This window comes from Eumetopias jubatus, unplaced genomic scaffold, assembly GCF_037043125.1.
Source record: "Eumetopias jubatus isolate StellerSeaLion01/CBP00866 unplaced genomic scaffold, mEumJub1_p1.0 scaffold_3, whole genome shotgun sequence".
NCBI lineage: Eukaryota > Metazoa > Chordata > Mammalia > Carnivora > Otariidae > Eumetopias > Eumetopias jubatus.
Window position 1 is genome coordinate 182,548,742 of NW_028274809.1, and position 16,099 is coordinate 182,564,840.

A 16,099-nucleotide genomic window follows, 5' to 3' on the forward strand; every position below is an offset into this window, starting at 1 on the left:
TGAAGAGGCTCATAGTTTTCTCAAATTATTTTCCAAACCCTATTCAAAATACCAGGAAGAAGGAGAGAAGTTTTCCCCAATGCCTGCTGCTTCTCCCGAAGGGTCCTGGATTCTAACTCCTCGCTCTCTGGCTCTAATTGCCATCTTTGGTTCTCACTAGGCCTTGAGAACACTACCAGTTAGGCAAAATTCATGGGTAGGTTTGGGTCATATTTTATATCTCAGAAAACAGAAACTGAGGTGAGGACTTGGACCAAACACAACCCAGATGGTCAATCAATGTGGTGTCATCAAACACTCATCTTCTTGGTCTGTGGTCAAGCGGAAATGAATTTGCATTTCAAAGCCTTGCACTGGGAAGATGGTGGATCTTCTGTCATCTCCTTTTCCCTTTTCCACCCATGTGGCCTGGAATACACTGACAGAAATCACAGGTGTCTTTGCCCTGGCTATTTTGTTTTTCCTCTGAGAAAGCTTCTTTTTGCTAGAAAGTAACATGCCACAGATCCTATTACAGAAAATACTGGCTAGAGGACTTTACAGGTTCCTTGTGTATTCAGTTTAGTTGTGTCAGTATACACAATGTGAAAAGAGCTCATTAATTTGCGAAAAATGTAATAAAGTGATGGAAGCTGCATTAACAAAACCACTGACTGATGAATTTTTAATGTGAATGTCCTGGAGCCTTACTGAAACCTGAGGGTCATGGCTGGACTCAACCAGTCAGCAAAGTTGGAGATTAATACCGTGCCCTTGTATTATGTTTTGACAATCTTTTCTTCCAGAAAATGTTCACTTTTTAGTGTTAGAAATGCAGAATACTATGGACTGAATGTGCCTCTCCAAAATTCACATGTTGACGTTCAGATGCCCAATGTGATGGCATTAGGACGTAGGACCTAAGGGAGGTGAAGGCTCACTACGATTAGTGCCCCTATAAAAGGGAACCCCCCCCACCCACCAGGGCAACCCCACCCTTTCTGCCGTGCGGGGACACAGTGAGAAAACAGCCTTCTATTAACCTGGAAGAGGGTTCTCACCAGTCTCTGGGTCTGCTGAGGTCTTGACCTTGAACTTTCCAGTCTCTAGAATTATGAGAAATAATTGTTTAAGCCACCCAGTCAATTGTATTTTTGTTACAGCAGCCCACATGGACTAAGACACAGAGTTTAGCGCATGATTATTCCTAATTATTTAAACTGTGTTTGTCCCCACCTCAGTTAAAGTGTAACCTTTTTTTTTTTTTTTAAGATTTTATTTTTAAGCAATCGCTAAGATCAACAGTCGCGTGCTCTCCCAACTGAGCCAGGCAGGCACCCCAAGTTTAAACTTTTTGAAGGCAGAGATGGTCTAATTCTTTTCTGTCCCTCACAGTTGTGATCACTGGATTAGACACATAGCACATGCTTGATCTGGGGATGACAGTCAAAATCTTTAACAGCCAACTAATTGGAAACAACACGGGCCCTAATGGTAGGGAGATGCCCAGCTGTGCCCAGCATTTTCATTGCTGGGTTGTAGGGAAATGCAAGGGGTTTGAGGGAGGGGACCAAAGTAGTATAAGGGGAGTGGCTATTTATCCCCCAATACAGAACCATTTATGTTTTAGCAAACAATATATAGTTATACCATCTGAATATCAACCCCAAAGAGCAAACATTTTATGAAAAAACAAATGTAAAAGCATTAACATTATCTCCCTTTAACAGTGACGTCGACTAAGATCCAAGATGCAAATGTATGCCCCAAAGTTACCCAAGTGGATAGCAGGAGCGGACATCAGCACCCGGCCTCCTGGACTCCAGATACCACGGGCAGATAATTCGACAGGCTGGATGATGCTGTTGCTCTTCCTGGATCCCTTGGAATTCCTGTTTACCATTTTTTTTCTTCCCCTCTTTGGGGGTGCTTTTGATTTCAACAAGCAACATGGGCTGGGCTTTTATGGAGAACTCCCTTGTAGTTCCTGGATCCCACTTGCCTGCAGGTGAAGTCCCTTGGGGGTGGTCTGTAACCTGTGACTGGTAGGGTGCTGGTACAGGAACTCTGGCCCCCTTGTCTAGGGTGAGCTCACCCGCGGGCATCGTTTACAACCCAGAGTCCCCCAGGGGCCAGGTGACATCACTGCCTGTGGAACTGAGCCAAGCGCTCTGCGTCCTCTCCCGGGCCTGCTCTCCTCACCCCTCTGTTAATGGTCTCAGGGGAGCATTTCCTTAACGACTCACTCCCACACCAGCCTGATTTGAGGAAACCCAACTATACTTGTTTCCTAGGGCTGCTACAACATGCACGACTGCAACAAGCACTGGGGGGCTTCAAACAACAGAAGTGAATTCTTTCACAGTTCTGCAGGCCAGAAGTCTGCAGTCTAAGGAGCCAGGCAGGGTGATGCTCCCTCAGAAGGGTCTAGGAGAGAATCTGTCCCACGCCTTTCTCTTTGCTTCTGGGGCTGCCAGCAATCCTCGGGCAGTCTTTGGTTCGTAAACACATCACTCCAGTCTCCACCTCTGTCTTCACACGGGCTTCTCCTGTGTCTGTGTCATCTCTTGTTCCTATAAGGACACCACTCATGTTGGATTGGGACCCTAATTAGTATGGCCTCATTTTTACTTGACTGTATCCACAAAGGCCCTGTTTCCAAATTTGGTCACATTCATGGGTCGGGGAGGCTAGTGTTTGCTTAGGGCCCTGGAGGAAGAATTAGTTTCAGGCCTCTGTCTTGGGCTTGTAGATGGCTGCCTTCTCCCTGTGTCTTTTCATACCATCTTCCCTCTGTGCAGGTCTGTGTCTGGGTCCTGTTTCCTCTTTTTATAAGGATACTAGTCATATTGGAGTAGGGTCCACCCTAATTTGATTATCTCTGTAAAGACCCTTTCTCCATATACTGTCACATTCTGAGGTAATAGAAATTAGGACTTCAATATAAGAATTTTCAGGGAACACAAATCAACCTGTAATAGGAAGTTAGGACTTCAACATATCTTGCATGGGGGGTGGGGGGAGCACAATTCAATCCTTAACACCGACCTAAAGCATTTTCTTTGTTACTTTAAGATGTCACCAGAAACAAGACAAATGAGCAAAGGGGGAAGAAGAGACAAAGAGAAACAAACCAAGACACTGACTCTTAACTGTAGAGAACAACTGATGGTTACCACAGGGCAGGGGTGTGGGGGATGGGTGAAACAGGTGATGGGGATGAAGGAGCGCACCTGTGATGAGCACCAGGTGATGCATGGAATTGTTGAATCGCTACGTTGTAAGCCTGAAACAAATATTACATTGATATAAACTAATATTAAAATAAAAACAAAAGATTTCATGAAGGTCAAGAATATAAACACAGGGGCGCCTGGGTGGCTCAGTTGGTTAAGCGACGGCCTTCGGCTCAGGTCATGATCCTGGAGTCCCGGGATCGAGTCCCACATCGGGCTCCCTGCTGAGCAGGGAGTCTGCTTCTCCCTCTGACCCTCCCCCCTCTCATGCTCTCTCTCATTCTCTCTCTCAAATAAATAAATAAATAAAATCTTTAAAAAAAAAAAAAAAGAATATAAACACAGGGGCACCTGGGTGGCTCAGGTCCGGTCATGATCCCAGGGTCCTGGGATCCCTGCTCATCTGGGAGTCCCCCTCTTCCTCTGCCCCTCCCCCTCTGCTCGTGCTCCGTCTCTAATAAATAAATAAAATCTTAAAAAAAAAGAATATAAACCAAAATCATGTGTACTATATGTATAACCCAGCTGTCATATTTCCCAATTGTTCTTCAAGTGTCTTAAAATACGGTATTTTTATTTTTCTGAATCATTGACCATAAAATCAGAAACAGTATCATGGCTTTATTTATGGGACTTACGAATTTACAACACTTGTGTTTTTATTTCCTATGGTCAAGTTAGGTGCTTTTTCCTGTTAAGTATTTGTTTTGAATTGGAAATTATGTACCCTTAAGTGTTGTTTTGTGTGAAACAAATGAGTCATTAATAACACAATAAATAAACTGTACAGTGGTTAAGAATGTGGGCTCTGGTGTCAGACTGCGTAGGTTTCCATCAGCTCTGTAACTTCCTAGCTCTGTGACCTTAGGGAAGTTAATTCATCTCTCTGAGCTTTCATTCCTTATCTATAACAGGGAGATGAAAACAGCACTGTAATTTTGAAGCATTTCACACAGTATTGCTCACAGTAAACACTATTAATTTAGCTATTATTTTTTCTGAAGTATTAGTTTATATGTAGTAATTCTGAAAACAGAAAGACATAATAGAAGTGAAATTTCTTATTATTTCTTTAAGTAAAATCTCACACTTTTCCAGAAAACATTGCTAATGCTTTCCTTTAAAATAAGATAAAACTTGTTCTTTTCTCTTTATCTTTCAGAATTTAACTTTATATTACCAAAATAAAGTGATCATTTAAACTTTTATGGGAAAAAATTTTAAATGATATATTACAGTCTTTTGAAAAATAGGTAATCTTCTAATGTAGTATAAATTCGAATGTCATAAAGGAAATATAGTAAAAAGCAAGTCTCCTCTTCCTTACCCCTAATTCTCTGATCATATTTCCAGAGGCAGCCACTGTTACCACTGTCTTGTATATCCTTCCAGAAACAGTCTACACATATGCAAGAAATATATGGATATTTCCACACCCATATTTTAAGACATGATAGCATATTTTGTATGCTCTTCTGCATCTTGCTTTTTACAATTTAATAATACTTCTAGGAAATTTTCTCTTATCAATACCAAGTCACTTTGTTTTATTCTTTTTCACAGGTGCATAGTATTCCACTCCATGGATATACCACAACTTATTTAACTAGTTCCCTACCAGTGGGCATTTGGCTGGGTTTTCTTGTTCCTTCAATATGTATTTGCATTTATGTTGTGCAAATATATCTGTAAAATAAAATTCTAGATGTAGCCTTGCCAGGTCAAAAAAAAGTAAATGCATGTGACAATCTGCTATCACTTTTTAAATTGTCCTCCAAAGAGAATGGACCAATTTACCCTCCCACCACCATCAGTTCCTCCAACAGCCTCAGGGCATTGTTAAATTTTGTGAATTTTTCCAATCTTGTAAGCGTCAACAGGATCTCATTAAACTTTGAATTTCACTTTTCTTGTTAGGGTGTGACTGAGCATCTTATCATTTATTTATGAATTATTTATATTTCCTTCATTACAAAGTGCTCAAATAATTTGCCCATTTTTCTATTTAAATATTTACTTTTAAATAATGAACTGTATTTTAAAATAATAATAATAAACTGTATTAACTCTTTATATATTAAGGAATCTAAACTGGGTTTTGTGGTGGGGGAGAGGGATTTTTCCTGTTTAGTCAGTTGTTGATTTTATTATGGTATTTTTTTGTCTTGCAGAAATTAAAAAATATTTTTTGGTTGAATCTATGAATAAGGTAGAAGACTATTGCAGTTGTCCATGGAGGAGGGCCAGCTGGCTTGGGCTGGAGCGATGTTGGTGGATGTGGTGATGAGTGGTAGGTTTGAGAATGGGATTGTGAGGCTAGACCTTGGCTGATTGATAGAGCAAACGTGGCAGGGAGGGTGGAGTGGGGTGGGTATGGTGAGGGAAAGAGATGTTGACTCTGAGGCTTTGGCCTGAATAACTGGATGGACAGTGATGCCACATACTGAGATGGACAAAATTTTAGGGGGAGCAAGTCTCTAACCTGTTTTGGAAACATGATTCCACATGCCTGGTTTCGTAACGTGATACACATTCAGGTCTTGTTCGTTCATTGCCTTTTGAGGTTCTTCCCATCGAAGTGAAATGCTGAGTCAAACTATACACTTGGCACGTCTGAAACAGTCATTACTACTCTGCGTATTTTCACAGGTAGTGACTTAGAGACCAAGAGTGCTAACATAACACCTGCAATGTCATCGCCTCACCCAGCGTCTGCTTGTCCTCTCTGCTGGGGACCTCAGCACACACTATGCAATCCCTGGGGAAACACCTCCGTGTCTAGGATTGATTTAAATGAGATTGACTAGTTTTCCCTGAATCCACAGGTATTTAACCAACAAGTCAAGTCAGTTTAGCAACTTGGCTGGTAACCCAAGAACAAAAAAAAAAAAATCAGACTGGTTTGTACATGTCCAGAGGGCCATGGTCTGTGAGCTCAGTTGGTGGGGGCAGGGGAGAGGGCTGGTTTTTTTCAGAGACTTTGAAAACATAAAATTCCACACGGATGATTAACACCTCTATGCCACAGGATGGGTGTTGGCATACAATGGAAAGAAAATGTTACTGAGAGGAAGAAAACAATGTTATATAGAATGATCTCCTCTCGGAATTTAAGCCAGTCTCAAGGGAATCTCTGAGAGTCTTTTAATCTGTCTTTTTCATGTATCCCTTCGACAGTAAAATTAGTGCACAGCATTACTGGACATGAGGAACAGCAGCTGCCAACTAAGAGCTGGGTTCAACGATGAAGGTAAATTACCAACTCTGCCCGGTCGCTGGTTGTTCTCATGAAGCCTATTTTACTTCCTGATAATGCTGATCAAATACGCTGGTATTTGAAGTGAGACCAAGTATAAGAGTAGCCATGTGACTACACGGTGATGAACAGGAGCAGCAAGCCCTATTTCAGGCAGACCAAGCAAGGGATCCCCTGAAGGTTGCAATTCAGGGGAGCTGGGGAATGGGGACCACAGATGGCTGAGAACTCAGCTCATTATCTGATTGCATCTGCATGAAAGCCCTTACGTGAGAACTTTCAGCTGAGCTCAGTCAAACCACAGGACAGTGGATAGCTGGCTAGGCAGCAATAAAGATGGACACATCTGCCATGCGGGTGATGTAGGGGGTCAGAGAACGTGACAAACTCATGGAGAGCCTAAGACTCTCCAGAAAACAGGAGTACATATGCAGTCGAGATGGGGAGAAAGGACATTTACATAAAAGAGTAACAGAGAGTTCAAGGTAGCACATGACTCCTAAATGTAGGTGTTCAGGGCCCAAAGAAATAAGTGAAAGTTGGGAGTCTTCATGGAGGAGGCGGGGACTAGAAGTGGGAATGAAAAGACAGGGGAGTACACCCAGGCAGAGAGAAGCAGCCTGAGGAGGAGAGCGTGCATGTAGGTAAGGTTTTAGAAAAGCGCCTAATGCTCAAAGATTAAATAGATGGACTTGGCTGGAACACAGAATTTATGTGCGTGGGCAACAGCTGATGACGTTGGAGGTGGACCTTGATTAATAGGCTAACTGCCTATCAAGAGAAAGATTAGGGCAAGAGTTTTAGATTGAAGAGCTTCAAGGTTTAGGGTGAGAGATTTATTATTATTATTATTATTATTATTATTATTTATGTATTTATGTATTTATTTATTTACGAGATTGGGGGGGAGGGCAGAAGGAGAGAGAGAATTTCAAGCGGACTCCCTGCTGAGCCCAGAGTCAACACAGGGCTCGATCTCACAACCCTGAGATCATGACCTGAGCCAAAAATCAAGAGTCAGATGCTTAACCAACTAAGCCTCCCAGGTGCCCCAGGGCAAGAGTTTTACATTGAAGAGCTTCTGTGTTTAGGTGAGAGGGGAAACCAAGGAAGTGAAGGTCCCCGAGGAAAACAGCCCCCCAAAACTTTTGTTTGTGAGGAGACTATAATCCTTTAAATTGATCAATTATTTAAAAACAAACACACAAAAAGAATCCCATTTCCTCACAAGCAACTCCACATTGAGTAGGAAAAGGAAGGAGAGCCATTCAAAGGAAGAAAAACCACTTAAGACTATCCTTGTTAAAGAGAATGGCAATAATCTTGAGTGCTTTAATCCTAACCAAGGAGAAAATTGGGGGTCAAAAGGAATCTACCTGGAGCCGAGATCACCAATACCAGGTAGTGAGGGTAGGGCCATCCTACTTATTTCACTTACTGTTGAAACCAGTGTTGGGAAGGACGCACAAATACACCAAGTTTAGGGTTTTACAAAGGTGTCACAGGGTCGGTGCCCTAGAAGAAGATATGAGATGGAGTTCGGGGGATAAGATATTTATGACCCCTGTTCCGGGGAGAAAAAATCGGGTCAGGCAGAAAGGAAGGAAGAAGTTGAAAGGCAGTGTAGACCCATCAAGACCTTGGCGTTGGCCAAACAGACAGGTGGCTCTGGAGTGAATGCTGCCCGTTAGAGTTGTCTTGCATTGAGCTGAAATGACTGGGCCTTCGTTACTCGTCACTGGCTGTGAGCTGCCCAGGAAGGGCATGACCGCAAGTGAGGTGAGGGCACCCTCTGCATTGGAGACAGACTCTAATAGAACAGAGTCAGCTGCCTGCTGACTCTGCTTCCCACATCTGGGCATCAAGTCCTTCCTTGAAGTGGTGGAAGGAGGACCCGACTCTCCACGTCTAGCACAAAGGGGTAACCAAGCTCAAAGTCACATTAATGAGAATATACTTCTCTTTATGAACCTAATAAAGTTAGCAATGTTGCAGGATCGTTGACTGCAACAGTCAAGAATTCTTGAGACATTTCACTCAATTTAAGTAAGTTTAAGTAGCACGGGGACAGGACCCAGGGGCGGGAAGAGCCACACTTCCGCTGTATGAAGCTGGTGGTCTTCTGCTTAGCACTCAAGGGCGAGGGAACAGGCATGGAGTATTAGATCATAAATGTTTCTTCAAGTTTCTACTCATAAAACCACTTCCGCAAGATTTCTCTGGAACGTATTGTTCAGTTTGACATTAACTATCGATGAGACGTGCAGGACGTCATGAGATCCTTTAAGAATGTAGCCACCAGCACTTATTTCATCCTTATCAAAAACTATGCAGGTTATAGGTCAGCCTTTTGGGCTAAAGGTGAACATTTTTCTGCCTCTAAGACCAATGCTTACTTTGATGAGTGTGTCTGCTTATTCACTTCAGAAAAGGAACTCAATTACATTGATCATTAGTCGAAGATGGAGTTCCCAATACATGAGTCTGCAGCCACCATCTTCATCGCTCCGCAGCCAGAATCTTCCGCCAGATGGCAAGTGGTGGGTCACTAGGCAGGCAGTCCTGAAAGAAGAGTGTGGTATAGTAAAAAAAAGGATTTGGTCTTTGTCCCTGTTTTCTGGCACAGAGCATCAAAAACCTTTGGAATTTCCTGAGAGAGCTAGGCGTGCCTTTGCTATGCTAATGATGTGACTGGGGTGGGTGTGGGAGCTAGACAGCTTCTGGATGGGGGCAGCTGCTGGAAAACCCCAATTATAGGATCAGATGGGTTAGAACTTTCAGCCCTACCCTTAACGGCTGGGAAGGGAGAGGGGCTGGAGATTGAGTTTAATCACCAATAGCCAATGATGTAATCAATCATGCCTGTATAATGAAACCTTGATTTAGAAAAAACCCTGAACACGAAGGTTTAGAAGAGCTTCCTGGATGGTGAGCAATTTATGTACCTGTTGGGTGGCATACCCCAACCCTATAGGAACAGAAGCTCCTGCACTCTGGACCCCTCCAGACTTCACCCTATATACCACCCCATTCATCTGGCTGTTTATTTGAATCCTTTATACCAAAATGATAATTACAAGTCTAGTACTCCTGGGTTCTGTGAGTTGTTCCAGTGAATTATCAAACATGAGGGGGGCATTGTGAGAACCCCTGAATTTGCAGCTGACTTGGACAGAGGTTCAAGTGGCCCCCAGGACCTCAAGCTGGTGTCTGAAGCGGGAGCAGTCTTGTAGGACTGAGCCCTTCTTAATGTGTGGGGTCTGTGCTAATGCTGGGTAGTTAGCGTCAGAAATGAACTGAACTGTAGGACACTCAGTTGGTGTTGGGAAACCCAAAGGGTCAGAGGAAGAGAGAGGTGAGGTAGATCACGAGGCAGGGAGACCTGCGTGGGGCACCATCGTTCTGAAGTCCAATGCTTGTAAGGCAATGAAGGGGAAGGAGTCATTTTGATGAAGTCCTACATTTACTGCTTGGGTAAGAGGTCTGCCCACACATCTAGTGTCCTCTGGCACCTGGCGCTAAGTCAGGAGGTCATCAGGAAAGGAATAGAAACTGCTTCCTGGCTGTCTTGAGGGGAAGAGGGAATGAATTTAGGCAGAGACGAGGTCGAAGAGGAATTAAGTCTCCACAGTCTGTGGATTTGCTTTCCTATGGGGACCCCCCTTTGGATGGGCACACCTTTGCTGCTCTCAGAGTTCATGGGTTGGGTGGGGCTGACCTCACCACCAGGCTCCTGACCGAAGCCAGTGATTGGTTCAGAGCGGGGCCACTACCTAGGCCCGGGGAATCAGAACGAGGAAGCATCAAGCCAGGAGTTTTGCTAGCACTACTGGGGGAAACATGCTCTTCTTCACTCTGGGCTTGCTAAGTTAGTAAGACACAAGCCTAAAATTGTGGGTGTCTTGACTCCAGTTGAGGTAAGCTTAACCTACGGAAGAGCAAAACCAACACAGAGGAAAGTGGAGTGGAGAAGGGTGTTGGTGCGTGTGTGAGAGACAAAGAGGGAGAGACAGAGACACAAAGAAGTACAGAGAGACACACACAGAGACACGGCTGACATTATCTCTGCAAGGGTTTATGTGAGGGTAGGTTGTCTTGGGAAGTGATCCCCAGGCAAGAGCAAGCAGCTAAGAAGAGTGAAATCACGGAGAAGACAGAACAAATTGGAAGATGTCTTATTGGTCACATTAGTGACCAACTGAGGCTGGATCCCGCTGAGACCTTCTAAGGAGCCAGATTGAGCACCTCAGAGTCATTTATAAGGGGGAAGCGTTTATCCAAGGCTCCTGTTTCCCGTTGGATCAAGGGATGCCCCATGAGCTACTAACTTCTCTTCCCCACCTTTCTAAGGATTCTCCAGAGAAATAGAAACAACAGGAGCTAGCTAGCTAGCTGGACGATAGACAGATTTATTTTAAGGAGCTGGCTCACGTGATTGTGGAGACTTAGCAAATCTGAAAGCTGGTGCCATAGGCTGGCAGGCTGGAGACTCGGGAAGAGTCGTGGTATAAATCTACAGGACCACCAGCGGGCAGAATTCCTTCTTGCAGGGAGGAGAGTCCGTCTTTTTCCCTTAAAACCTTCAGCTGATTGGATGCTTTACTCAAAGTCCACTGATTTAAATGTTCATCGCATCAAACAACACCTTCCCAGAAACCTTTGGAATAATGTTTGATCAAGTATCAGGGACTACCGTGTCACCAAACTGACATAGAAAATGACCCCTGGCGCCCCGCCCCCCCCCCCCCGCCATACTTCCAGGTTGCACATACCTGAGTGCCAAGGAGACATTTTCAGGGCAGAAAAGGAGAAGCGCCGGAAGGAGCTGCAGCAGGGGGCTGCCAGTTCTCACCTGCGGGCAGCCAGGTGGTTTCTGTTGCAATGGCTGCAGGGGTCAAAGGACAGCTGAGATGTCAGGCCAGGCTCATGAGGTTATCATGAGATAACCACATAGTATACTTTCTTTTTCAACACTGAAGGAAAAAAATAAAAAAGGTGTTTGTACTAAAATAAATAGCTCCCTTTGTCTAAATTTACATTTAGAAACTAAAAGGAAGCCCGTATGCCAACAATTGTTACATAAAATAAGGGAAATAACTGTGCATTTTCTAATGACATTTTTGAGGCCAACTAAAAACCAATCATTCATTTTTAGTAAAACTGGACTACCTCTAAAAAAAAAAAAAAACACTGAAATTTTTAACCAGTTAGCTTTAGTCATTTGATTTGATGTGGGAAAAAAAAACAATGTGTTCCCCTCAGCAAATATTCTCCTAAATTGATAGGGATGGGAAAAACCAAAACCAAAACCTCTTACTTTCACAATCAAAAAGCATAATCTTCTTTCCTAGAGATTGGGGAAATCCCAGAATTCTTGGGATATCTCTCCTATGACCGGGGAGTAAAACTTTTCTGGAAACTCTAAGTGGTGCTAGCCTATGTTGATGAAGCTCTGGTATACATACAGGTCAAATAATCCCTCATCTGCAATCTTTCTTTGAGGGATGGAGGGAATTAAAAAAAAAATTTATTTATTTATTTGAGAGAGAGAGAGAGAGAGAGCGTGGGCCGGAGAAGGGCAGAGGGAGAGGGAGAAGCAGGCTCCACGCTGAGCATGGAGCCCGGTGTGGGGTTTGATCCCGTGACCCATGAGATCAGGGCCTGAGCTGAAACCAAGAGTTCAATGCTCAACCGCCTGAGCCACCCAGGAGCCCCAGGATGGAGGGGATTTATTTAGTCTTTTCAATAAATTCAACCAATTTGTTTAATAAAAGATGTTTAACTTTTTTGGCTTTCGGCTCGGGGAGGCAAAGGTGCAACTTTCTTCGGTCGTCCCGAATCCGGGTTCATCCGACACCAGCCACCTCCGCCATGCCGCCTAAGTTCGACCCCAACGAGATCAAAGTCGTGTACCTGAGGTGCACCGGTGGCGAAGTCGGTGCCACGTCTGCCCTGGCCCCGAAGATAGGCCCGCTGGGTCTGTCTCCAAAAAAGGTTGGTGATGACATCGCCAAGGCAACCGGTGATTGGAAGGGCCTAAGGATTACGGTGAAACTGACCATTCAGAACAGACAGGCCCAGATTGAAGTGGTACCTTCTGCCTCTGCCCTGATTATCAAAGCCCTCAAGGAACCACCAAGAGACAGAAAGAAGCAGAAAAACATTAAGCACAGTGGAAATATCACTTTTGATGAGATTGTCAATATTGCCCGACAGATGCGACACCGATCTTTAGCGAGAGAACTCTCTGGAACCATTAAAGAGATCCTGGGGACTGCCCAGTCTGTGGGCTGCAATGTAGATGGCCGCCACCCTCATGACATCATAGATGACATCAACAGTGGTGCGCTGGAATGCCCGGCTAGTTAACTACAAAGGAAAATGTTTCAATAAAGGATCATTTGACAACCAGAAAAAAAAAAATAAAAAAAAATAAAAGATGTTTAAGATTTATATAACACATGAGTTTTTTTTAGTTTTTTGGGAGGGTTTTTTGTTTTTGTTTTTGTTTTTAAGGAAGGAGATGATTTAAAAATATTTAGTGTTTGATTCTATTTACATGAGGTACCTAAAATAGTCAAATTCACGGAGACAGAAAACTGAATGGTGGTTGCCAGGTTGCTCCCCAGTGGGAGGGAGAAATGCAGAGTTATTGTTTAATGGGTACAGAGTTGGGGCTGATGAAAATGTCGTAGGGATGGATGATGGTGATGATTGCGGAACCATCTGCCAATGTACTTACTGCCACTGAACTGTATACCTAAACATGGTTAAAATGGGAAGTTTTATGTTAAATATATTATACCACAATCAAAGAAAGAGAAACCTAGCTATAATGAGTGAGCAAGGGGAGCAAGGAGTGAGCAACCTCCTTGGCAATGACCAGACAGTGAACTTGGTGATTAGGCTGACTATAAAAATCAACAGTTTCAAGGAGTACTACTGTGGATTGCATGTTAAATATAAATCCATTTTCTGGCTTGCTGACAGAATAACTAAGAATGTGATTAAGAGAATGCTTTCCAGAGCAAGAGGTCAAACATTTGGCCTGTGCCCTATGTTAGCAATGGGAATCACAGGAGAGGAAAAGAATTCTTCTCACAGAGCAGGAATTCACTACAATTTCTCCTTAAAAGCCACTTTAAAAAACAGTGGATAATCATGATCTAATGAGAAAAAATACTGGGTTTTTTTGTTGTTATGGGCACAATCTACCAACAACCCATTTCTTTATTTTATTGTCACCACTCTCCTATGTGTTATCATTTGATTAATATACACTGGTTCTTTTAACTACCAATTTACTGGTTTTTTTTTTTTTTAAGTAAACTCTACACCCAACATGGGGCTCGTACTCTGACCCCAAGATCGAGTCGCATGCTCTACCCACTGAGCCAGCCAGGCGCCCCACTACCAACGTACTTTAAGTTAAAGCCTTTTTAATCAGGGAAGCCTGGGTGGCTCAGTCGGCTAAGCACCGGACTCTTGATTCCAGCTCGAGTCATGATCTCAGAGTCGTGGGATCAGCCCCGCATCGGGCCTGCGCTCAGTGCGGAGTCGGCTTGGGACTCTCTCTTTCTCCCTCCCCCTGCTCGTCCATGCTCTCCCTCTCGCTCTCAAAATAAATAAATAAAATCTTTTTCTAAAAAGCCTTTTTTAACCAAAACAATATGAAATTCCTAAACATGAGTCTGCCTAAATGGGAAAGTTTATATTGTATTTGCTCCAATAATTAATTTTAATTTTGGAACTTCTACATTACAAGTTAGTGAGTTATTAAGTTATACATAAAGTAGCCAAATACAAAATAGCTATCAAATAGTCAAGCACACTGAAAATACATATAAATATTATTTATATTGCAATATCTACATGACGATTACATGATATAATACATGAAAAGTTCTTAAGACAGAGTCTAACACATAGTTAAGTGTTGTAAGTGAAAGTTGTTTTTTGTTGACAAATATTGATATCATTAATGTGCTTCATTGTAAGTCCAGTGAAATATGTAATAAATGTTTCCTGTATTTTTCCTAGGTGAAAGTCATCTTACTAGGCTGTATGGGGGAACAGAAAGTTGAAGGAGATACATACACCGTTGAGAGAAACATCATTTCTTCATGTTGGTGTCCCTCGTCTAGGCATAGGAAACAATGAACATAAGTAACGAAGTACTTGACAGAAGAGCGGGTCCCCAAGTGTTGTGGAGATTCAGATGGATGAGGGGAAATTTCACAGAGGAAAAGGCCTTTTTCCTGGACCTTGAGGGATAGATGGGATTTCCACTGGTGAATATGAAAGAGAGTGGTGAGGTTCATTCTCCAAGGAGGGAGGGCGGGAGGGCACAGAGGCAGAGGGGGAGGAGCGAGCGCAGGAACAGAGCATCAGGTGTATTTGGAACACAAAACATGGCAGGAGAGTTCTTGGAGGTCAGCCTGGCAAAGTTGATTGGGGCCAGGGCATAAAGATCTCAGATTCTGAGGGAAAGAGACCCCTTGAAGGTGCATGTCCACGAAAGAACATGGCTTGAAGAAGTTTTGGGATGAATGATCTACAAGCATTCTGCTTCTGCTGTGTTGAAATAAAGGAAAATGGTTAGCTCTCATTTCACAGGTGTGGGCACTAGCTTGCCTTAGGACAGAGCCAACCCTTGGTTTTCAGCCTTGAAGTCCAGTGTGTTTTGCAGGCTGATAGTACTTTAAGGGATCTTGCCCTTACTGCTGTATCTGTATGGATCTGCAGGCGAGATGTCCCCAGTGGCTTCTGGGTGGGATTCCTGATGGACTTGTAGAAACAGTTAGTAGCTTAGTAGGATCCATGTCCCTCTGCTGCCCTCCAAGAGCCCAGGCTGCTGTTCTCCCAGCCGCCCCCCACCCCCACCGCCCCAGTCATGCCGCAGACCTCAGTATTCTGGATGGACTGAGAAAGAAGTGGGTCTCTCCCCACAGCTGGGGAAGCCAAGCGTTCACTCACATACTTTCACTTTCCCCCATGGGAGAAGTTGCCAGCCAGCTGACAAGGTCTCTCTTGACACCGAGCTGCTCCACTTTGGAAGAGGGGCAATGTGGGTAAAATAAAACTGTTCCTCTTACCATCTTCATGTGTCCACTCCTGATTTTTTTTCTTCAGTGATGTGCTGGAGCCTCTCTGCTAAACTCCTGGACCTCCCCAAAAGCACTCTCATCCGTGGGCAACTGTCAAAATTGGTGTTCCTTCTGGGGAAGATGGTAGAAGACTTTTCCACCACGTAGCTGACATCACTCTGCAAAGAATACAGATTAATTCTGGGAAGATTAATCTATCTTTATTCACTTGCACCTTGCAGAGAATTATTTATACTTTCTGACTATGTAAAATCTAAGCAATTGAAGACATTTTTTAAAAGATTTTATTAATGTTTTTTTTTGAGAGAGAGAGAAAGAGAACAAGCAGTGGGAGCAGCAGGCAGAGGGAGAGGGGAGAAGCTGACTCTGTGCTGAGCGCAGAGCCCGACGTGGGGCTCCATCTCACGACCCTGAGATCATGACCTGAACTGAAGTCAAGAGTCAGACACTTAACTGACTGAGTCACCCAGGCGCCCCTAACAGGTTTGTTTTCAAAACTGGTTTCATTCTTTTCATTCATC

At 43.6% G+C, this 16,099-nt stretch overlaps 1 protein-coding gene and 1 long non-coding RNA gene across 2 annotated transcripts in view; one reads left to right on the forward strand and one right to left on the reverse strand.

The window, feature by feature from the left end:
* Nucleotides 1–1,303: 1,303 nt before the first annotated feature.
* LOC114215819 (uncharacterized) overlaps nucleotides 1,304–16,099 on the reverse strand; it is a 44,856-nt gene continuing 30,060 nt past the window's right edge. The window contains exons 6-9 of the long non-coding RNA XR_003610637.2: nucleotides 15,567–15,736; nucleotides 11,244–11,444; nucleotides 8,868–9,033; nucleotides 1,304–2,552 (exon numbers count right to left, since the gene is read on the reverse strand). This is a non-coding gene — a long non-coding RNA (uncharacterized LOC114215819). The remainder of the gene's footprint in view (nucleotides 2,553–8,867; nucleotides 9,034–11,243; nucleotides 11,445–15,566; nucleotides 15,737–16,099) is intronic.
* On the forward strand, nucleotides 12,294–12,888 carry LOC114215818 (large ribosomal subunit protein uL11). Its single transcript, XM_028112018.2, has one exon. It carries the CDS (start codon nucleotides 12,343–12,345, stop codon nucleotides 12,838–12,840), a length of 498 nt encoding a protein of 165 aa, XP_027967819.1. The 5' UTR covers nucleotides 12,294–12,342; the 3' UTR covers nucleotides 12,841–12,888.